Source organism: Vicugna pacos, chromosome 10 (assembly GCF_048564905.1).
Source record: "Vicugna pacos chromosome 10, VicPac4, whole genome shotgun sequence".
Taxonomy (NCBI): domain Eukaryota; kingdom Metazoa; phylum Chordata; class Mammalia; order Artiodactyla; family Camelidae; genus Vicugna; species Vicugna pacos.
The window spans coordinates 4,505,408-4,528,791 of NC_132996.1; the positions used below are offsets into that span (position 1 = coordinate 4,505,408).

General features: G+C 38.5%; 1 protein-coding gene across 2 annotated transcripts in view; it reads left to right on the top strand.

Moving 5' to 3' along the window:
* The first annotated feature begins 11,752 nt into the window (after positions 1-11,752).
* PDGFD (platelet derived growth factor D) overlaps positions 11,753-23,384 on the top strand; it is a 221,954-nt gene continuing 210,322 nt past the window's right edge. The window contains exon 1 of one of the 2 annotated variants that reach the window (XM_031675363.2): positions 11,753-12,259. In XM_031675363.2, the coding sequence (XP_031531223.2) occupies positions 11,755-12,259 (505 nt within the window). In that variant the 5' untranslated portion in view covers positions 11,753-11,754. The remainder of the gene's footprint in view (positions 12,260-23,384) is intronic. The other variant, XM_031675362.2, reaches the window with a different exon arrangement.

Below are 23,384 nucleotides of genomic sequence, written 5' to 3' on the forward strand. Positions count from 1 at the left end.
GCTTGAGCTTTACAATGTTCCCTCTGAATTTTTATTAGAAAAGAGGGGAGGATGAAAGACTGGATTATGAAGGCACTTACATTAATTCATTACCTTCCCTAAAGATGAAGATGGATTTTATAGCCCTATTGCATTGAAGCATAACTCCCTTAATATAGGGTAGGATTTTCAGTTTTAATCACTCCCTGTGAAAAGGAAAAAGGTTAAAGTCACTGATTTATAAGAGGAAAATACATATAATAAGTAAAAGAGAATGTGTATATTTTTGAGATCATAATTTTTCTACCATGGAATGTCAAATCTACTGAACTATAATGCAACCCACAGGAGATGATGAGGAAGAAAGACAAAATTTAAAATTTGGAAGCAGCTTTGGTCACTGAATACTTCACTGTAGATGAAAATTTCATCACAGATTTTAAGAAGGAAACTCATGCATCAGATTTCCAGCCAAGAGCTTATCAGATAATTGCAGATTCACATGACAATAATTTTTTAATGCATTTTTGGTCAAAATTATTGTTTTTGCCATCATCACACGTGTCAACCAGCATACTGAAAAAAAATCAATTCAATCGCAAATAGTTTATGCAAGTTATCATTTTAGCCATTGTATAGACATCTTTTAATCTGGTTAGTTCTCTGTGATTTCCTGAAAATGGTCAGTTCAAACACATGCAGAAGTGTAAATTTGTAGAAAATGAGAAAATAAGTTCATCTGGTAGAAAAATAACTCTTTAGTAAAAGAATTATTGAATTTTGAGAAATGTGATGCCAACATGAATAAAGTTCTAGCTTCCAGTGGAGAATTAACATAGTTAAAAATAGCTATGATGCAGTCTTAAGATATGTCAATATTTCGTATATCCCTGAGAAAGAAAAATAAAAGCCAATTAAAGTACCAAATAAATTAATTCATGCTTTGTTATTTTTAGAAATATTATTCTTTTTCAAAGAATTCTTTCAAACTAATTCATACATAGTTTTTTTTTAATTACTCCTGGGAATAAATAAAATTAAAGTATTAGCAAAATACCGTGGCTTAATTATTCCTGAAACAATTTCCAATTCGAATCCAACCCTCCTGAGTCATTTTTTGGTTGATGATTATTAAACACTGTGTTTTTCCACAAAATGTTATTTTCTGGGACATCAGGGGTGTTGACTGTACAGCATTTATTAAAAGAGTGCACCACCGTTGTCTTTGAAGTTTCTCCTTATCTGCCAGCACCACCCTGTAAGGTTTGAAGTTTGGGCTTTCTTAATCTTACCAGAGGTGTCAAGTGATGTCAACCATGTTATGGCTGCCACTTGGCCAAGAATGTTTGAGGAAAGCAAAAGATTTATCCTGATTTTAGAACTGTTTGAAATGAGAAAAAGAAATGCATCTTAGTGGCCAACAGGCACATGAAAAGATTCTCAATGTTGCTAATCATCAACGAAATGCAAATGAAAACCACAATGAGATACCACCTCACATCTGTCAGAATGGCTATCATCAAAAAGAACACAAGTAACAAATGTTGATGAGGATGTGAAGAAAAGAGAACCAACCTTGTTACTTTGGGTGGCACTGTGGAAAACAGTATGGCGGTTTCTCAAAAAACTAAAAATAGAACTACCATATGACTCAGCAATTCCGCCCCTGGATATATATCTGAAGAGAAACAAAAACACTAATTCAAAAAGATACATACACCCCAGTGTTCCTGGCAGCATTATTTACAACTGTCAAGATATAGAAGCAGCCTAAGTGCCCATCAACTGATGAATGGATAAACCAGATGTGGTATATATATATATATATATATATAAAATGTGATATACTCAACTATAAAAAAGAAATGAAATTTTTGCCATTTGCAGCAACATGTGTGGGCTTGGAGGGCATTATTCTAAGTAAAAATAAGCCAGAGAAACACAAATAGTATATGATATCACTTATATGTAGAATCTAAAAAATACACAAAAAAATAGTGAATATAACAAAACAGAAGCACACTCACAGATACAGAGAACGAACCAAGCTTGTGGTTTACCACCGGGAAGAAGGGTTGAAGGGCACTGCAAGGGTAGAGGAGTACGAGGTTGGAACCACTGAGTGTAAGATAGGCTCAAGGTTGTATTGTAAACACGTGGGATATAGGCAATATCTTTTAACAATTCTAAATGGAAAATGACTTTAAAAATTGTATAAAAATCCTAAAACTTAAAAAAAGAGAAAAAATGATAACTGACAATACATGGTATACTATTTGCCAAATATGTCAAGTAGTTTTTGTCTTTCTCATCCAGGACAACAATTTTAAGTGTGAAAACTATTTTTACATGTATTCTACAATGTCTTCTATTTTTGTGTTTTAGTATTTTCATTTCCCTCACCTTTCTGGTAGTCTTTTTATATATCTCGTTTAGTTTATCAGTGTCCCCCTCCAAATACTGATTGTAGAATTCAATTTAAAGATGAGTCTAATTTGGGTTTTCATCTAATTCAGAATTCTCCTGATTAATGTCCAATGTATTGGGAAAATGCTGGATTCAGCCAACAGGATGAAAAGAAAATGCTGGATTAAACATGATTCTTTCATACAACTTTCTCGAAACCCATCATACATTGATGTATATTGTGATGATCTGTGAGTAGCAAATTTTGTAGCATTCCTGAGAATTATTTGATTATAGAAGTTTTTAAACAGAATACATGATAAGATTTGTCTGTGGAAGAACATCCTTTGGAAAAAGACTCTTATAGTTGGCTAATACTCTTTGTAGGGTATCTTTGTCTTGTCCTATCTTTGCTCTGTGGCACTGTAAATTTCTCGAAATCTGGGGTTGAATGTGATTTTAATACAGATAACTCCCTATTTATCCAGTATTATCAAAGGAGATGGTCATGATATAAGATTTAAGGTAATGAAATCTTAATTACACAAAAAATTATTTGCTTCTGTCATCCAGTGTTGTTATGCTTTCTATAATGTATGTTTATGTTATAAACTAAGTTAAGCTGCATTGGCCATGAAGCAAATTCTAGGCTTTGGGATAATACTGGTTGCCTCTGGTGGTGCAATTCTGTTCAGACCCTTCCACCAGCACCTGCATGACAGCCTCATTCTGAGGCAAACACAGTGGAATCCTGGCAGGAAGTCAAGTTGGACTTATAACTGGGGCAGGAGACAAGGCATTCTGTGAAGTGGGCATTTGCAGGTCTAACGTCTGGTCAAGACTGCTCTGCACCAAAGACATCCAACTGCCGACTTCACTGAATTCTTACACTTCATTCATTGAAGAAGAAGCCTGACCAATATTTCCTACCAACCATATATGTAAGACACCATTCATTTCAGCAATACAAAAATCACTTCTATTATTATGTGAATAATTGTATATAAACCAACAAAATCCTCTTGTGTATATTTGGGTAATGATATGTGAGGCACTAAACACTCAACTTATTGATCTCTGACAAAGTTTGAGTTTAAACTGGAGTTAATTTGTGTTCACATACATATATGTCACCTTATTGTATCATATTAACTGTATCACTTTAACTGATAACTGTATCATATTAAATAGAATACAGCCAACAGAATTAAAAATTTTTAATGATAATTTAGCTCCATTATTGTAAGTTCCAATCGATGGAACATTCCATAGATATCCATGAGCCCCTAGAAGTTATATCAGGGTGTTTATAAGTATAGTAATTAAACTCAGACGGCCATGTTGGATTTTAGGTTCCTCTTTTTATACATTTTTTTAAAAATCCTTCCTTATTCTCAATTCTCCCTTCTTATTCCTGATGTTGTACCCCCCAGTTTGTCATCCAATGGAGAAAGCAGACATTTAAACTGGTTAAAATTACTTATAAACTAAAACCAAGTCAGCTCAGATTTAAGGCCTAGAGATTTCCCACAGAGTGAAGCACACAGACTTGCCAGTCCTTTGGCTGTTCAAGGATTGCTCCTCAGTGTTATTCTAGTTCCCTCAAATTGCTGAATGGGTTCTTTTTGAAATAATATGAAAAAAGAAGTTATCCCAGATTTTATCAGCTTTACTGTTTTCATATTTTCTGCAGTTATATTTGGCCTCAAAAGTGAAGCCAACAACTTTTCAAACTTGCTAAAATTAACATTGTATTAGAAAAACAATTACATCAAATGTAATGCATTAGAGAAAAATATATGTGTAGTTACAGCACTATTCTCAATGCTGGCCAGATTAAGAAAACTAATTTGCATATTTTTATTCTCCATATAAGATCATGCTTGTATATGCCTTAGTGCCATATTAAGACTTCTGTTGTTCCCTAATGGGGGTCTACACAACACTGCTAATAACTAAAAACATTTGAAAAGGATCTGAAAGAGAACTATTAAAAATTCCCAGCTGTACTGTTTATGATAGGATTATTGTTCAAAAACTAAATAATCCTGGGGGAGATATGATCATAGAATTACAAAATCCCAGAGCTGGGAAAAAATGTTTAAGTCCTTTCAAATTCCTCCTTAGTGAAGTAACTTCGTTTTCAATACTCCTAATATTTATGCAGTTCCTATGATAATGCTTTTAGTAATTAAAAAATAAAAGATTTAACTCTTACATAGGTTCAAATTATGTTTTCTTACAGTGTATTCATTGGAATGTGCCTCTTGCTAAATTCCGTCCATTAGTTCTATATACAGTACACAGGAGGAGCAGTTCATTTACTGTCTTGAATGCTTCACATCTTCAGGTACTTAGAGACAATTTTTATGTCTCTCTGCACCCTAAATCCTAGCTCAACTCTCTCCACTCCCACGCAACTCAGCCCTTACTTTCATAATTCTGGAGACATGGTTTCCACATAGATGCTTCACTATTCTTATGGTTTCATCAGCATGAATATTAATTAGTTTTTCTACATTTACATACAGCACCTGGGCAGATTCTAATTGGAGAGATTTTTTTTTTTACCTTTATTACCTTGAAATAACCTACTTCTTTTCTATGGTTTCCCCTTCTTACTTTATTATATTTTTACTGTTTTTCACTTTGTCCAGCCCATTCTTGAGGTTGCATTTCATTGACTGTCCTACACAAAGTCAATGAGCTTCCTGAGAGGTTTAGAGTTTCACTGCAGCCTACTCTAAAACAGGAACGTCCAACACACAGTTTGAACCACAGACGGCTTTTCATTACTTTGCAAGTGGCTATGCTCAATCATAAAGAATACAAACATGAAGTGTATGTCATGACTTTTCAAGGTTGCCATGTTATAGTACACTTAAGGTTCACCTGAGGTCCTTTAATTAGCTGATCAGTATATAATACTGAAAAATATTCATAAGAGTATGTTGATGAGAACAGTGAATATTGTCTACCCTTTATCAAAACAGTCTTTCTCTCGCTGAAATTTAAAATTTTCCAATGAGGGACTTTTCCAGTCTTTCCCCAGGAAACAAATTCCTTGTAGCCTCAGAAGAAAAAAAAGAAAAAAAAAGAGAGAGAGAAAAGAATCAGGGTCATTATCTTATGATGTGATTTATTTCTGATAACTAACAGCAAGTTAGTTATTCAAAGTGAACTATGTTACTCATTTTGCACAACATTGTCAACATTTACTTCGCTTCTGAGAACAATTTTATTTTCTTTAGTAGACTAAATATAAGGAGACTAAATATAAACTTGAAAAGGTAACCAAGATTTTTTAACAAAAGATGACCTCAACCACTAATTCTTAAAAGCAACACCTTGATGGAGGAGAATACACATTAGATGAGTTAAATTAGTTGAAGAGAGAGGAAAAAAAAAACTGGTCATTAATATGTGTTAAGTACTAGAATTTTAAATATTATCTTCTTAATACATTTAATATTGGCTCAACTGAAAAGAAGAATTAATGTGTAAAATGGAATTTCAAGGGACATAAATAAAAGAAAGTAATTTATTGATTGAAAAAGTTCTTAGTGCAGAAAAGGAACATTTAAAGATCTGAATGCCAATTTCTTGCTCAAGAAATGGCAAGAAGAACTCATAATATGACAATTCACTGGGTGTAAGCCAATCTTATAAAAGTGCAGAATTCTGAAGGAGACTGGCAGACATCCCCAGATCAATTAAAGAAGAAATCCTGCTGTATAGGCAACGTATTCGTCTTTGAAACCTTAAATTTAAATAACGCAGCTCAAGAATGGATAAAAGCAAATAAAAAAATGATAACTAAGCTGAAAAATAATTATAGATGTAAGGATTCTTTCACATGATAGACGTAACTTAATGATGCATTCTATTAAGCTGCATCACTGGTTAATTCAATGTAGTGAAGGAAAACTAATGTTTGACGGAACAGAACACCTGCCTCATTGACTGATTGGACCTGTTAGTTGTCAAAAAGTCAAGCTGATTGTCACACCCACCACCAGTTTTAAAAGATCAAATCTGGAACCTAGCGCTCAAAACGTGTCAAGCACGACGTCAAATGTATCTGACATTGCCATGTAAGAATCTAGAACAATATGTGTGTGTTTAAAGCAAATAATAAGAGTATAGTGTAAACTGAACACACCTGGGCTTAGGGTTCTGTTACCACGTACTATGATTGCTTCAAGTAGGACATGGGAAATAGAAACAGTCCTACATTTGAGTCTGTTGAGTAGAAAGAAACATCGCTACCAGTTGCCATGCATTTTTATGGTGTACATTTAGTACGTGCCATTGAAATTAGAGTTGCAAAGATAAGGACTTAGCGAGAAGGAACTCAGCGCCATGGCCCCTCGCAGGAAGGCAGGGCTCCCTCGCCAATGATTGAAAAGAAGAGCAGGCTGATGTTGCTTGGAAACGAGGTAATTAAACCAGCGTCAGTCCTCCAAACAGCCCTAATTCCAGAGTCAATTTTTCCCTCTTTCAACCCTCTTTAAAGAAAAGATGCTTAAAAAGTCTTTCTATGATTTATTTTATATTCGTACTAATGGGAAAGAAAGGATAAATGTGATACATGTGACAAAAAAGTCAGTTAAAAATATGAAGGATTTTAATGGGTAGCTTTTATTGTTGAGTCATTGGATGGGTTAAAAAAAAACAGTGTGCTATTTGTTGATGACTTAACATAATTTAATAATATATTATGCATATACTTTATATAAAATACTCTGTAACCATGCCAGTATTCCAGGTCTTTCAAATCATGCAGAATGATTCAAAAAACACAGCAGACTTTTCCATCTTATAGATATTTAATTTCATTCTTTGGAATCCAGGATATTCAAATATTTTTAATTTAATTTTGAAAATAACTTGAGTTTAATCCAGTTTTTTGAGGCAAATCATAAGTCAAAATTATTTTGCTAACTATCTTAAAGCATCAGTTAATTATATTTCTTTTCTAGCTTTGTCGTAATTTGTTCTAAAACATATTCTCCTGATCTATGTTTTTATACAGTTGAACCACTGATTTCTTTAAAAGAAAATATAATTTTGAAAATAGAAGTATTAATGTTTGATAATAAAATAACCTTTAAGCTATCATTTTATTATAGGTTAGTTATTGGAATATCAAAATATCAACTCATTAAAATTTATAGGAAACTTATTCTTGTATATAATTCTTGTATATAATTTTATTCTTGTATATAATTCTTATACATAACTTTCTAATAACTATTTAAAATGCATTTGAGGTTGATAAAGCTCAAATTACATATATAACACATGGTGAAAAATTACAAGTGAAGGCAAGAGTTAAAAAGCAAAACAAAAAATTCAGATTTCTGAAAGAAGCCTTTAATGTAATCTAGTAAAACATTTCCATTTCATAGTAAAGGATCTAGGTCCCATAAAAGTTGATTTTGACCATGCTCAATAGTCTAGCAGCAAAACAGAAATTAGGATGTTATGTCAAAGTGTTTTGCCTTTTCTGAGATCTACTGAGTAGATGAATAATGTAGGGCTGTCCTGTTTGAATAAAGTAGGTTTCACTCAAAGTTGGTAGAAGTTTAGTTTAAAAGAAAAGAAGACACCGGTGTGAGCCTCTTGCACAAATGAAAAGGCTTTGAAACGGTCATGTCACATTTCATTCTTTTCCATCATGGTTTTTAATGAGTTAGTGAAAGAAACCAGTCATATTTGAAAATGCAATAGGAAACATCATTCTTTGTCTGTTAATCAAAGGAAGAATAGACGATACAAATAGTGTCATACCTCAACCTACCCCTTTATCAAATCGTCACTGCCAGAATATTTGTCTGAGATAAATGCCATTTTATACGGACTTTTTATTACTTGCTCTCATACTTTTAATGTTGCTAAATAATACAGGTATCTTTTATAGTTATATGAATGTCACTGAAGATCAAATAAATATAGAATAGTTGATTTAGATTGTTCTAAATAATAATAAATATTTATCAGTCGGATTTCATCGTGTGGCCTCCTGTTCTGAAATATAGGCATTTAAAATGTGGCAAATTCAATATTTTGGTAAGTCAGTTTGAGATACATGTAAAAAATAAATACATCAATCTTATCTTTTATCCTGATACCAGATCTTTGCCACCCTCTCAATACATTTTTCTTGAACATCTATTCTGTGTACAATGGCTTGGCTGATACACTCAATCTAATTTATAAGAATGAATTATTAAATAATACCGAAATCCAGGTTCAGAACAATCAGGTAGGTGCAGGTGCCTAATTTTTTGGTTTTATGGTTGATTTGGGGTATTTACTAACATTAAAAATGAAGGCCATGCTGACTATGTGTGATGGTCTTTCCTATTCTCAGGTAATTATTAGATATTATTAATTAATAATGCCTTGTTGAGTGCATAATGTCAGTATCTTGGGCAAAACTTTGAATACTTTAAATTCAATATTTTATATAAGATACTGAGATAAATAATCATTTTGATATTTGTCATAATAGCATTAGCCACTTGCACATTTTCTAATGTTTCCTGTGTTCTCATATCAGGAGCCATGTAGGAAATTTAATCAGCATTTCCAACCACTTTTATAAAAGTGGTATATATTTTAATTATACAGTCTCCTACCCCATTGATCTCTGATCCTCTTCTCCTATTAATATAGACACATATTTACTTATTCATGGTCTCTCTCATCCATTAGAATGTAGGCTCCAGGGGAGTAGAGATTTTATCTCTTCTTCTTCACTACTTTATCCCCAGTGTTTTTAGACTAGGGCATGGCAAAAGGCAAAATCTAATACTTAAATAAAATTTCTGTGTGAATAAATGACTGAATGCAAACCCAGGTTTTGTGTCCCTGCTTGGTGTCTCTTCCAGGGATTGATTACATTTTGAGACCTCTTTTCCCAGTGGCTTGCAAACTTTTTTGATCAGTCCCCATTGAAATACTTTGTATATCCCTGTGTGTGTTTCTACTGTGTGTGTTTGAGACAAAATAGTCATGAGACAGTAATGTTATTATCTGTAATTAACTTTGAAAAGTTAAATGTCTAAGCTATGGGTTTCCATTCTATTTATTCAAAAAGTAATGCTGGAGCACAGAGGATTTTTTTTAGAGCAGTGAAAATACTCAGAATGATACCATAATGATGAATGCATGTCATTATATATTTGTCCAAACCCACAGAATGCGTAACACCAGGGTGAACCATAATGTAACTTATATGTGTACCATATGTGACCAAGAATGTACCATAAATGTAGGTTCATCAATTCAACAAAAGTATGGGACTCAGGTTGGGGACTTGTATGTGTGGGGGCAGAGGGTACAGGGGAAATCTCCATTCTTTCCTCTCAATTTTGCTGTGAACCTGAAAGTGCGCTAGAAAATAGTCAATAAAAAAGTAATGCTGGTTTTGACAGTACAGAGATTCCTCAAAAGACTAAAAATAGACTTACCATATGATCCAGCAGTCCCACTCCTGGGCATATATCCAGAGGGAACCCTAATTCCAAAAGATACCTGCACCCCCAACGTTCATAGCAGCACTATTTACAATAGCCAAGACATGGAAGCAACCTAAATGTCCACTGACAGATGACTGGATGAAGAAGCTGTGGTATATTTATACAATGGAATACTACTCAGCCATAAAAATGGCACAATAATGCCATTTGCAGCAACAAGGATGGCGCTGGAGAATATCATTCTAAGTGAAGTAAGCCAGAAAGAGAAAGAAAAATACCATATGATATTACTCATAGATGGAATCTAAAAAAAAAAAAAGACAAATGAACTTATATATAAAACAGAAACAGACTCCCAGACGTAGAATACAGCCTTGTGGTTGCCAGGGAGGAAGAAGATGGGAAGGGATAAACTAGGAGTTCAAGATTTGCAGATACTGACTGGTATATATAAAACAGATAAACAAGTTTATACCATATAGCACAGGGAACTATATTCGATATCTTGTGGTAGCTCACAGTGAAAAAGAATATGAAAACGAATGTATGTATGTATGTTCATGTATGACTGAAGCATTGCGCTGTACACCAGAAATGACACATCTGGCTATACCTAAACAAAAAAATAATAATAGAAAGAAGTAATGCTGATTTTGAAATTTATTTCACAATGCACAAGGCCACAGTTCGTAACACTCTTTTAGACAAAAATGCCAAGAGATGAACCACATCCATCTTTGAGTGTGTAGAAAGAACACGCATCCTGGACGACGCTGGATGGTGTAATCCCAGGTCTAAATTCTCCTGAACTTCCTAGTCTTCTCAGCGCTTCCAGCTCTCTGCATACGCATATCACTTCTCATACCCCAGACTTTCAGGAGCCTAAAGGCCTTAGACTTGAAAACATCCCTTCTAGATCTCATCTTTTAACAGCTGAGACATTATGTAAATTTGGATTTGGTTTCAGCTACCAAGTAAGCAAAATACAAAAACTTATTTCATGGCTGACCACAACCATACAAACTAAGAACGGCTGCTCTCCCTCTAAGTATAGAAACTAAGGCCCAAGGGGGTCAAATGACTTACTCAGGGTGACAAAGTTAGTGAGCAGCAGAGTTTCGATCTGCTCTTGTTTCAAATATAGTCCCTTACCCCCGACAGATAGAGGCACGGTCTAGAAGTTCCTGGAATCCAGAGGCAGTCCTTCTGGACCTCGGAGCTTCCAGATGCTCAGAGACGGGAGGCTCCAAGGCCTGTATGCTCCCCGCCTCTACCTGTGAATTTTGTGAAAACAACAGTTTTTGCTCAGCTGCACTTTGCCAGTCTGCCCCTGCTCGACCCCTGTTCCCCACCCCGCCCCCACCTCTGGCCCCTTCAGTGCGGGGCGTGGGGATGAGACTTAACACCAACACCGCTGACCACTTACTGTCCTGCACCTGTTTCTTTACCTGCGCCTGCCACACCTAGGGCGCTGTGACGTAGGAAGGACCCGCTGTTTGTCCCTGAGAAATTAACCTGGACCTGGCTAAGGTCACACCTACCGGCGCTAAAAGGAAAGCTCAGACTCGAGCTCCTCTGCGCTTGCGCTTTTCGCTTTTCCACTTTTTCACATCTTGAAATCTCTTCTGAGTAGAATCTGTTCTTGGTTATTGTAAACCAAGCCCTTCCAACTCCACGCCCCTCCCCACGCCCCACCATCACCTAGGCAAGAGCGATGTCTCGTGGGTGGAGAAGTTGGGGGGTTCTGCCCCGTCCCACTGGCTCCCGGCCACCCTGCTCCTCGCTCCCTGCTCGCCCTCGCTCCCCTCCGACGTCTGGTCTACCGTCCAGGGCTGAGCCCGGGGCGGTGGGCCGCGCGTCCGGGCCCGCGGCCCCACTGGGCATGCTCAGTAGCGGAGCGGGTGCGGGCCGGCCCGGGAGCCCGAGCGCGCGCCGCTCCGGGGCCGCCGCCGCCGCCGCCCGCGGGGCGGAGGGCGCGGCCGCGCCTCTCGCCAGCCCCAGCCCGGGACGTCGCGCCGCCCGCCCCCCTGCAGCCTGTGCTGCAGCTGCCGGCCGCCGGAGGGGGCGAACAAACGTCAACCTGTTGTTTGTCCCGTCACCATTTATCAACTCTCGGCACCACAAGGAAGTGCGGCCGCCGCCCGCGCGGGGAGCTCAGCATGCAGGAAGTGCGGGGAGAGCTCGGCCACTAGCGCGGCCGCCGTCCCGGGAGCGTCTCCCGGCTTTTTCTCGGAGCGACGCTGTCCCCGGGTCGCTGATCCCAATGCACCGGCTCATCCTCGTCTACACGCTAGCCTGCGCAAACTTTTGCAGCTACCGGGACACTTCTGCAACCCCGCAGAGCGCATCCATCAAAGCTTTGCGCAACGCCAACCTCAGGCGAGATGGTAAGAGACTCCGATTTTATTTTTTTTCATTAAATAACCATGGTTTTTGTTGTCATCATTGTCGTCCCCCCATCACCCTTTTCAGGTTTTCTTCTGAACCTTGGTTGTGGGGGGTGGGGGGAGCGCGGAAGGGGTCTCGTGCCTGTCCCTTGACCTACGAGAGCCCCTTCTTCCGAAATGGGACTGGAGGGTGTGAGACGCGTGCCGGAGGTGATCGGATAGGTCAGGTGGCTCATCTCCCTGTCCCTAGAGAAGTCATTTTGGTGTCCAACGGTCACTGACACCGGGATCCAGGAGTTGCAGAAAGTTGCTGGCTGCGCCGCCGCACGGCCAGGCTCTTAACCTTTTGGACTGAAACGATGGATGGGGCATTTGGGACGGGTGGAGGGACTCAAGAGTGGCTTCCTCGGGATGGTTAATTTTTATGTTTATTTTAGCAAGGGGAGCGGCAATGATGCTTTTCGTGGGGGGGGAATAGTAGCGGGAACAGAGTGACAACTTATTTATGTATTTATTTTGAGGATCCCCACAGTGACTTTCCCAATGGGATTCACCGTGGCTCAGAAATTCGGAATCCTGGAGAAAATAGCTTTGGGGGTTTCATCTGTATCATAGAGGGGACCCGGCTTCTGCTCTTAGTTTTCTTGCACAGAAGGCTTCCCAACTGGTTGCAAGAAGCAAAGCTCTTTAAGCAGCTATCAAGGTCCCAAGCAAGCTTGTTTGTTTTCCTTTACTGTGGAGGACACCTGGGTCATTGGATCCCAGCGACTGACTGAGTTTATTTGCTTTCTGGACCTCCACCAAGATCTGAAGTTGATTTATTCCTCAGTTCTGAAGTAGAGCGGATGTTGTAGATTCTCCTGCCATCTACCTGAACTGACCCATAGGTTTCTGTTTTTTCCTAAGTCAATAATGTGTTTCTATCTGCTCACTTAAATTCTCACACATCCCCTAAGGAGATCACCAGGCTGTTCTTAATGGCTTCAGCCTTTGAGCTGGCATCGTTCGACTGTTCTCTGGTAAACTCATATTAGCTTTCTTATTTTCTTACCAGTTTCTCTCTTGGTGTGTCCTTCACTTGGACTTCACTGAAAGGCTTTGGGACTTTGAAACAAACAAACACAAACTTTATTATATTTTCTGATGGCAAGTAGACTGCGGATTTCAGTGTGCTGAAGTCATCTGAAGTGGAGGGGGTACAGGGAAGCCACAGAGTCACCTCCTGGCAGAAGATCACTCAATATTTATAGATTTACTTTATTACAGTACTTTCTGTAAAATATGCTAGCAGTGCATTTTTATAACCCTCTGTCTTAGTTAAAGCACAACATTTTTTTTTATTAAACTTAAAAAAAGGTTTAGGCTCAAGATTAAACTTCTAGAGTTTTGTTTCACTTATTAATGTTTCTACCAGAGTCAGTCTTTTATTGTTGAGTTTTTAGATTTGTTACTGTTTGTACTTTATATGCCCTTTCAACTGCATAGAATAAAATGCCATTTATACTTTGCATGACTTCTTAGCCATAATTTTGTAATCCTTAGCTCCCCAAGTATCAGTTACAAGAGGTCAAGGACAGAAAACGAAAAGTATGTAATCACTGCCCACTGACCCAAGATTCTGACTAAAACCTAGTCATGCGGCTCATATTTCTTTTTTGGAAAAGCATAATCTCATTTTATTTTTTTGTTGTTAAAACTCTGTATCTGTTTAGTCTATATGAGAAACGCTAATGCTTTATTTTATCAAGGATGTGAAAGCTTCCCTGGATTTGTTTCTACATATTTTAGCTGAAGCTGTTTTTCAGTTACTCATAGTACACACACACACACACACACACTGATTAGTTCAGATTGCTCAATACTTTCCTCTGTGTCAATCTCATTTTATAAACACAAGACTAGGAAAGAGGAAAAGGTAGTCAGATTAAAACAAAATTATTATATACAGAGTAAAAAAAAATAACACTCATAGTGGATTTTTAGTTGGGAAAACTTTTAAAAGGCAGCTTATTCTTAAGTGTTATAGAGCAAAAGTTCCTTGAAAAATTCTAGACATCACCTGAAAAATTTTAATGGCAACAGTTGAGCTGATGAAAGAAAGTAGTAACTTATTAAATGTAAACCCTTGTTCTGATTCCGGACATTTTAAACGTGCTCTCCCTAATGGCTCATTAAAGAAGACAATATTCTTGATCAGATTAAGGCAGAATAAAGTTTGGGGAGGTCATAAACAGGGAGTATAATGAGCGGAAAGACAGAAAACAAAATAAAGGACAGAAAAGGAAAAATGAAAGTTTTCAAACGTTAATGTAGGGTCCTTAGATGATCTGGCCTCAGATTATAAAGTGTAGGAAATGACAACATAAAATTAGAATTGGCCTGTAATAGGGCTTTTGAAACTGTGATCTGATGATGGAACTGTCTTTCCACTTGAGTGCCGTGACTGTGTCAGCTGCTGCCTAACGCTGGGGTTAAGAAAGGAACAAAGAGGACAAGCATCCTGTCCTTGGCATGAGGTGCGTTGGATCCTGTCCAACCTGATACAAAAAAAAAAAAAATTGCTTTTGATCTGCCTGTACCTAATAGCTCCAGATAACGGGAGTAGTTAAGAAACAAACTGAAAACAAATTAAGAAGGTTGGTAAATGAGAGTCATCTCCTGCTCTGCTGCCGTCCCCTGGCCTTCCAGAACTCTCCATCGCAGAGGATTCTTGTTCTAAAAGGGATGCCTACCTACTGAACCCTTGAGCCAGCACGTGCAGAATGACCGAAGGTGACCAGTCCAGTAGAGGAGGGAGGTTGAATTTGGTCCCTGTCTCCAATAGGAAACTCGGTCCAATAGCTAAGGAGGAAAAATGTGATAGTTTGCAGTGCCTAGTTGGATGTTTATACATCCTTATGTCATATTTATTATTCTTTCTCAAACTCATTTACTTTTGCTACCCATTCCTGACCCACCTCTTGGCACGGAGAAAAACCGTCCTTGAGCAGAAGCGTCCACATATTCTTATTTTAGTGCCTGTGCACTTTGGTGCCCTTGTTATAATAACTGGCCACAACTGGTGCTGCTCAGAGTGTGAATCCAGAAGGTAGCGATTAACTCACAGTGTGACTTACTTATTTTTAAATCTAACTAGGCAGAACTTCCTGCTTAGGGCGCTAAGATTACAGACACACTCTGCATTTTCCTGACCCGTTTTTTTGCTTTCAGACAGTTACAGGTGTCGGTGGTAAACGATTCTGAATATAGTTCTGTTTGGTTGTGTAATATACCAGGACTTGAATTGTCTATTACATTATCATTATCTACTGATTGGCCGGCAGTTTCAGTAATGGTGGCCTTAGATTTTTTTTTAAGTAGTCCAGCTTTTTTGTTAAATAACATAGTTTTCTATTGTCCTTGCTGATGACAGCACATTGACTTTGGTGCAAAGATCAGAGCTTAAAGCAAAGGCAACAAAACGGAGAGTTATAGAAACAAATTAGTTCTAAGGTGTCTGAACACTGAGAATCAAATTAGTGTCTGAATCTCATGTTCTGTTGTATTTATATTTTCTGTTCTACTCTAAGTGTTTTAAAGCCTCCTAATCTTACAGAGTGTAATGGAGATGACATATTTTAAACGCAGCATGGCTTTGACTTGCCATCATAGGTTGTATTGCTTAATAGAGGTTCTTTTTAAGAGGCGAGTTTAGCCATTATCTGCCAGTAAAAGATGCCACAAGGTTGTGATACAGTAGCAACCATTGTGTGTTTGTTGAATTACAGTAATTTTTGAAAACAGGATTTTCCCTTTCAGCGAATGAGAGCAAAACTTTATTGTTTTAGTACAATAGGGTCAAACAGCGGAGCAATGTCCCCAGACTCCCTGGTCTCCAGTGACCAGCGATAAACATGCTGTCACACGGGACTGTTGAGCATATGGGGTCTCAGAGAATCCCATCATTCCAGGAGGCTGCAGCAGAAGTGCATTTATGTCTCCGTCCTTGAGCGCTGAGTCATGACGCAATCCATCTTCCCTTTGGAACTTACTCTGAAACTTTCTTTGCTGAAATGATATGATTAGTGTAAAAAGGCAGTAGCTGAACATTTCAGTAACATTCTTCCTGGCATGAAAATAGGAGCCAAGTCTGAATGTCTACATTTAAGATGCCCAGTGCCTGGACATCACTAGGTCCCCTCACCCTGGAAGCCCCTCGTAGCTCAGCACAAAAGATAGTAGATTTTCGTTAACTGGATATGAGGTCTCATTAGGGTAATGTAAATCATGTCAGTAGCCTCTTTAGTGTTTTACACCGTTTTCCATTATTTCAAACTAATACAGTTCAGAATTTATGCAGTTTCAAAGGGAATATTTTTATATAACTTTTATATGAAGGATAGTTTCAGCAAAAAACTGTAGGAGGGCAATATATAATAGCCAAAGGAAAGAATCCAAGACAAATGCTGCAGCAAAAATGCTCTGCCTCCCCACACAGTATTTCAGGACCAAATGTAAGTCCTAAACAAAGGATTAAGCCCAAGAGACACTGAAGCGCACAAGTGCACAAACAGGAGGAAATAGTTTCTTACAAAGGAATTTTTTTTTTTTAGAATGAAAATGAAGCAGGTCTTGTTTCTCACAAGTGTTGCTGCTGCATATAGTCGCATATCTTTGCTCCTCACCGCGGTGTGCTGACATCCACATATTGGCTTTAATTTTGATAGATGAATACTGTGTTTTTCGGTGATCTGCACTGTGTGCAGGCTAGTGGTTTTTGCACAATTGGGAGTCAGGGAGGGCTGTGAACGCGCCATGGTGTAGGCAGAGGGGCTGTAAAGAGTGATCTTTTCTCAGATTCGGGGTTTTTCACTTGGACGTTTTTTGTAGAGCGTTGATGAAGACAGATAGTTTTAAATGCAGGGCTTTTTGTGAAAGTGAGCCAAACCTGATTTGAAACCTCGTCTGTTCGGAGTTTTGATTTTTGAAATTAGAAATCTAGCATGCCCTCTTTGGACTGAGGGGGCTCAGTGACAGCTGGGTGTGGGCTTGGAGGACGGGGTGAACGTGCTGTGTTGGTCTTGAACAAGACGATGTTCACTTAAGCATTTTGGTGAAACACTTAATATGGCAACAGCCCACCTTTACAGACTTTTGCTCTTCAGCAACCTCAACAATGTAGAACACAACCAAAATGAAGTAATAAATAGGCAACAGATCCACTTCAAAGCCAAATCAGTGTTACAGCGTGTATGGGGGAGTCCGTAACGTCCGTGTGGTAGACACTAAAAGACCATCTTCCTTGACTTTTCCCCCCAATTCCATCCACTTGCATGTATGTGCTTTCCACGTCCACGGTAGACCAGAGAGCAGGACATGTTCGATGCAGGCACACGATGAGCCTTGAGAAGTGACAGCTGGTCACTTTCCTGCCTCCTCTTACGCTTTCAGGTGTTGAAAAGCGTCGTAAGACCTGAGCAAGCAGAGCTGGCTCAAGCTTCTTATTGGACATGGTGGGAGTAGTTACGACTTGCAACAGACTGAGTGTGCCCTCCCTCCTCCAGATTTGTGTGTTGAAATTCAAACCCTCCATCGTGATATTAGGAGGTGAAGCCTTTGGGAATTGATCAGGTCATGAGAGCAGAGCCCTTACAAAAGAGACCCCAGGGATACCCTCGTCCCTTCTGCCACACGAGGAGACAGTGAAAAGACATGTCACCTGCTGGTGCCTGGATCTCGGACCTCCCAGCCCTTAGAACTGTAAGAAATGGACTTCCGTTGTATGTATGCCACTCAGTCTGTGGGATTTTGTCATCGCAGCCCAAAAGGACCAAGACACAACCTAGCTCCATATGTCACCAGGGATGCACTATAAAACTGATGATTTTTTTTTAAAGGATACCATTGAGTCATAAAGGAAAGTTTAGATTGTATGTTTGATAGGTTTTACCAGGATCAGAAACTAGAGGTGGCATTAGGTTAAGCAGATATAGATTTCAGCCAGAAAATTGACAGCACTTGTCATGACACCTCGTGGAAAAGCTGTCCTTTGAGAAGGTAAAAGCCAACTATTTTACTTCAAGACGCCCAAGTCCCACTTGCATACAAATAACATGTAGAAAAAGTTAATTTGGTGGTTACTGCTAAAATCTCTAAATACAGCTCCACGTGGATAAAACGTGTAGCCTGAATGATAATGAACTGTTACTATCTTTCTTTTAGTGGCACTGATAGCTTTGTGTTAGTCAAAAGGGAGATGAACAGCAATTTTTATTGGCATTTTGAATTAGACTCTTCTGAGTTCAGGATTCTTTTTTTTTAACTTTTTTTACTGTTATAGTCATTTTAAAATGTTGTGTCAAATTCCAGCGTAGAGCACTAGTTTTCAGTTATACATGAACATACATATATTCATTGTCACATTTTTTTTCGCTGTGAGCTACCACAAGATCTTGTACATATTTTCATGTGCTATACAGGTTAATCTTGTTTGTCTATCCTGCATATGCCTGTCAGTATCTACAAATTTCGAACTCCCATTCTGTCCCTTCCCACCCCCACCCCCGGGCGGCTGCAAGTTTGTATTCTATGTCTATAAGTCTGTTTCTGTTTTGTATTTATGTTCTTTTTTTTTTTTTTTTTTTAGATTCCACCTATGAGTGATCTCATATGGTATTTTTCTTTCTCTTTCTGGCTTACTTCACTTAGAATGACATTCTCCAGGGACATCCTTGTTGTGGCAAATGGCATTATGTTGTCATTTTTATGGCTGAATAGTATTCCAGGATTCTTAATACCTTGACTGAAGATATAGAAAACACATCTACATGGATGGACCTGGAGATCATCATTCTAAGTGAAGTAAGACAGAAAGAGAAAGAAAAATACCATATGATATCACTTATGTGTGGAATCTGAAAAAAGGACAAATGAACTTATTTACAAAACAGAAGCAGACTCACAGACATAGAAAACAAACTTATGGTTACCAGTGGAGAAGAGCATGGGAAGGGATAAAATGGGAGTTTAAGAATTGCAGATACTGACTATATAAAATAGGTAAACAAGTTTCTACTTATAGCAGAGGGACTACATTCAGTATCTTGTAGTAACGTATAATGAAAAAGAATATGAAAACAAATGTATATATATGACTGAACTATTATGCTGTATACCAGAAATTGACACAACATTGTCAACTGACTGTACGTCAATTAAAAAGAATGAATGAATGAATAAATAAATAAATAGGAAAGAAAGAAAGAAAGGAAGGAAGGAAGAAAGAAAGAAAATACATCTACCAAACTTGCATATTTTTCCTGGAAAAAAATAGTAAGTTCAATTAGATGCACAGTTCTGTTGATTTCTGATTTCTTTTTCCCTATAAAGGACCAGATAGTAAATATTTCAGTCTCTTCAGGCCGTGAGCTCTGTTTTAACTACTCAGCTCTGCACCTTGTAGAATGAAAGCAGCCATAGGAGTTACATAAGTGAGTGGGTATGGCTATGTTCCAGTAAAACTTATTTACAAAAATAGCCAGTGGGGCTGCAGGCTATAGTTTGCTGACAGCTGAATTAGATCACCTACGTGTTCTTAGGTTGATATGATGGGCTAATCCTATCGAAATGAACTTCAGCAGGGATGAATGCAAAGTCTAGCTCCTTGACTAGAAAATAAAGCTAACTACATAATTACAGAATGGAGTAATTTGGATCCACTTCAATTTATGCTATGCTGGATAGATAGATAGATAGATAGATAGAAAGAAATTTAGATTTATCATTGAGTACCCATCTACATCTTTATCTCCTTGAGTGTCTGTATCTTTGTCTCCTAGTTGGTTTAGGTGAACTCAGCTTATGCTTCAGTAAGTGATTCAGTTGTTAAGCAACAACAAGGGTGTAAACCCAGCATTAGTGTGAATACTAGGTCAGGTTCAGGGAGGCAGCAATGCTTTTCTAAGTTGGACTCTGTTTACTTGTGTCCGAGGGTGTTGTGCTCTTGGTCTGTCTCCTGTGCACGATTCCACCTCTTTTCTGACCCCTTCAGATCCATGACCTAAACCTTCAGAATTCCCTGTTCTCCCATCTTTAAACTTTCCCTGCTTGTTGGCTCCATCCTGTTAGTCAACACGTGTGTTTAAGGTTCTTTGAACTCTCCCGTGTGTGTATGTTGTTTTAATTTTTTTTTTCATTTTATCACCATATAAACTTCTTCAGTCTCACCACATCTCACTGTCTCCACTTCCTGTCTTCCTTACCCATTGCAGTTTGAAGCCATCCCCACCATGCCACTGACCTGCTCTGGGTGAGGTCACTAGGATTTGTAGCCTCCTCTGTGATGGGCAGATTTCTCCTTCTTCTTCTTCCTCTTCCCCTTCTTCTCCTCCTCCTCCTTTTAAATTGAAGTGCAGTCAGTTACAGTGTGTCCATTTCTGATGTACAGCACAATGTCCCAGTCCTAAATACGCACACATATATTCACTTTCACATTCTTTTTCGTTAGAAAAGCTCTCTTCTTGAAATGATCTCTTCCTTTGGCTGGACACTCCCCTCCTTTGCCTTAACTACTCCTAAATGAAGGTTGGAAATGATGGTAGAAATAAAGCCAGAACTAACACAGTACTTATTTTAGGTTCTTTGGAGAAGCAGGATCAGAGAAGGCCTTAAAAAGTGTGTTTTATGTTTTGTTCTATCCCTGTAAGCATTAGGAATAGTGGAAGAAGTAGGAAGAAGTAGGAATGTGGTGGGGACCTTGTTCTCTAAAAAGAAGGAGCATTTATGACTTCTATTTTTGGAGTGGAGGGGACAGGTATTTAGGTTCATTTATTTATTTAGTTAGTTAGTTTTTAGATGGAGCTCCGGAGGATCGAACCCAGGACCTTGTGCATGCTAAGCATGCCCTCTACTGCTGAGCTGTACCAGCTCCCCCCAAGAAAGAGCATTTTGAAGTTAAAAAAGACACATTATAACCTATCAAGCTATACAATTGCAACATTATTGGGTAGATGTGCATATATGCACATATATATAAACATAATATTTTAAAGAATAGAAGAATATTCATAACCGTGGAAGTATAACATTGAACACAGCCATAGTTTTTTTTTCCCTTATGTCGTTGAGTACTCTTTTTCTTATTTATTTTCGTCTCCTTGACTGGGTCTCCGTCCTCCTCTCTGCCCTTTAGATACGGGTATGTTTTTGTATGTTTTTAAGGCTCTGACTTTAACCTTACCTTCTCATTTTTCTAACTCTTCCTCTCTAGAGAATCTCAGTTTTGTCCAAAGTGTCAGTTGCTGTTTATGTGTGAATGGCCTATAAATCTGTTTTTACTGCTTCTGCCTCTTTACTGAGCTCTCAACCTGTCTTTTCACTTCCCTACTTGAGGTCTACCGGGGCTGATCCCACCGGTACTTAAAGTAAGTGCTCCAATTCAGTAGGCCTCAGAGTAAAATAATTAGTTTTTTAAAATACTGGGCTATTCATCCGATAGTGAATTCCTTAACAATAAGAATCCTTTTGCTGCTGTTCTTCCAGACACAGCATAATTGTTTTTGAATGAACTGTTGTGTGAATGTACTGACCAGTCACTGCATTTTAGGTTTGTGCATCCCCGTTAGATTTGTGAATTGCACCACCCTACGCGGCCTTTCCTGACTCCCAGGCCTCCCTGCTAGAATTGGCTATTCCTTTATTTCTCCCACATTTCCACAGTGCTTATTTATTTACATATCTGACATCCGCTGATACGAGCACACTTGCTGTGTTTCATACGGCTGTGCGTCCTCATTGTCTGTTTCCCCGCCTGGCACATAGCACTTGTCCTCAGTGAGGTTTGAGAGTCACCGAATCAACCTCTCAGTGTCTCCTTTTTATGAGTGATCCTTGGACCACATGAGCCCTGTCAGGCTGTACATGAATGGGAGAAGGGATGCTCAAACTCTGAATCCGGGGTGACTTGTCAGGTTTCTGTTAATTATGTGGGTGGCTGTTTGTATCATGGAACAGGATGGGGCATGTCGTGGAAGAACAGATATGGGAAGGTCATGGAAACAGAGATTAAATTTGTGGACACTTAAGCTTAGGAGCTTGTGCAGTGTCCATGTGGTTGAAGCCTAGAGGAGGGAGGTCAAAGAGCAGCCCTCACTTGCGTGAAATGCATGCACAGTGGACATGAAGTAATCAGCTGTGTATTATCATGTTCTAAAAGTCAGTCACGTTCATGACTGTGGCCTGGCAGTCCTAGAGCACTGATAACATGGCAGACTACTTTCATGGCCAGTGGACGGTGGCTTAGGGTGAAGAACTGGTTATGTTTCCAAATGACTTTGTTGAAATGCCAAGCTCACGTAATTTTGGACTGCTGTTTTAGGCATAAGCATGACATCTGGGGGGTTATTTTGGGGCTAATATCAATGAAATGTGGAGAATTTTCAATTGCAGCCCCCCAAAGCCTCATACACTCTCTGACTTAAATCCTTTTGTGTGTATCTTTCCTTTCCAGTATTAGTATTTGAATTCTTTTACATGAAGTTCCCACTACTTAATAAAAATTCGAAAGAAAGGAGTGGAGATAAAGGACCATGAAACAAGTCTGAAGGTTCAATCAGGTTGCTTGACTATGGAAAGCTAAGGAAAGAATGATGCATCTCCATTCTGTTTAAAGATTCATTTATAGAGAGAGAATGCGTTCTCACTGTGTGTTATTTCACTAACGGCTAAACAAGAGAGTTGCTATTGAATGGAATAAAAAAGTATACATTTCCTATAAGGACAAAAAATCCATTGTTGAAATTGCTAAACATGTAATTAAAGGATTTTGAGACAGTTGCTAGTTTTAGAAAAAGAGGATGGTTTGAGAGCTATTCTGAATTAAGCTGAACTACAGTGGATGGGTAAATTCTGTAAACACCCTGGGAAGAGCCACTGTGGCTTTGCATTGTTTTGGTTCAGTTCTGTAGTTGATGACTTTTCACCAAACCCAGTTGCAATAAACATAAACACTATTCATTTGTTCAATAAATATTTATTGAGTACTGACTACATGCAAATCTCTGGATGAAGTAGTGAGGCAGAAACGGCCGAGCCTAAGGCAAGTCTCTGCTCTGTTAAAGTGTATAGTTTGGTTGATGAGATGAAATAC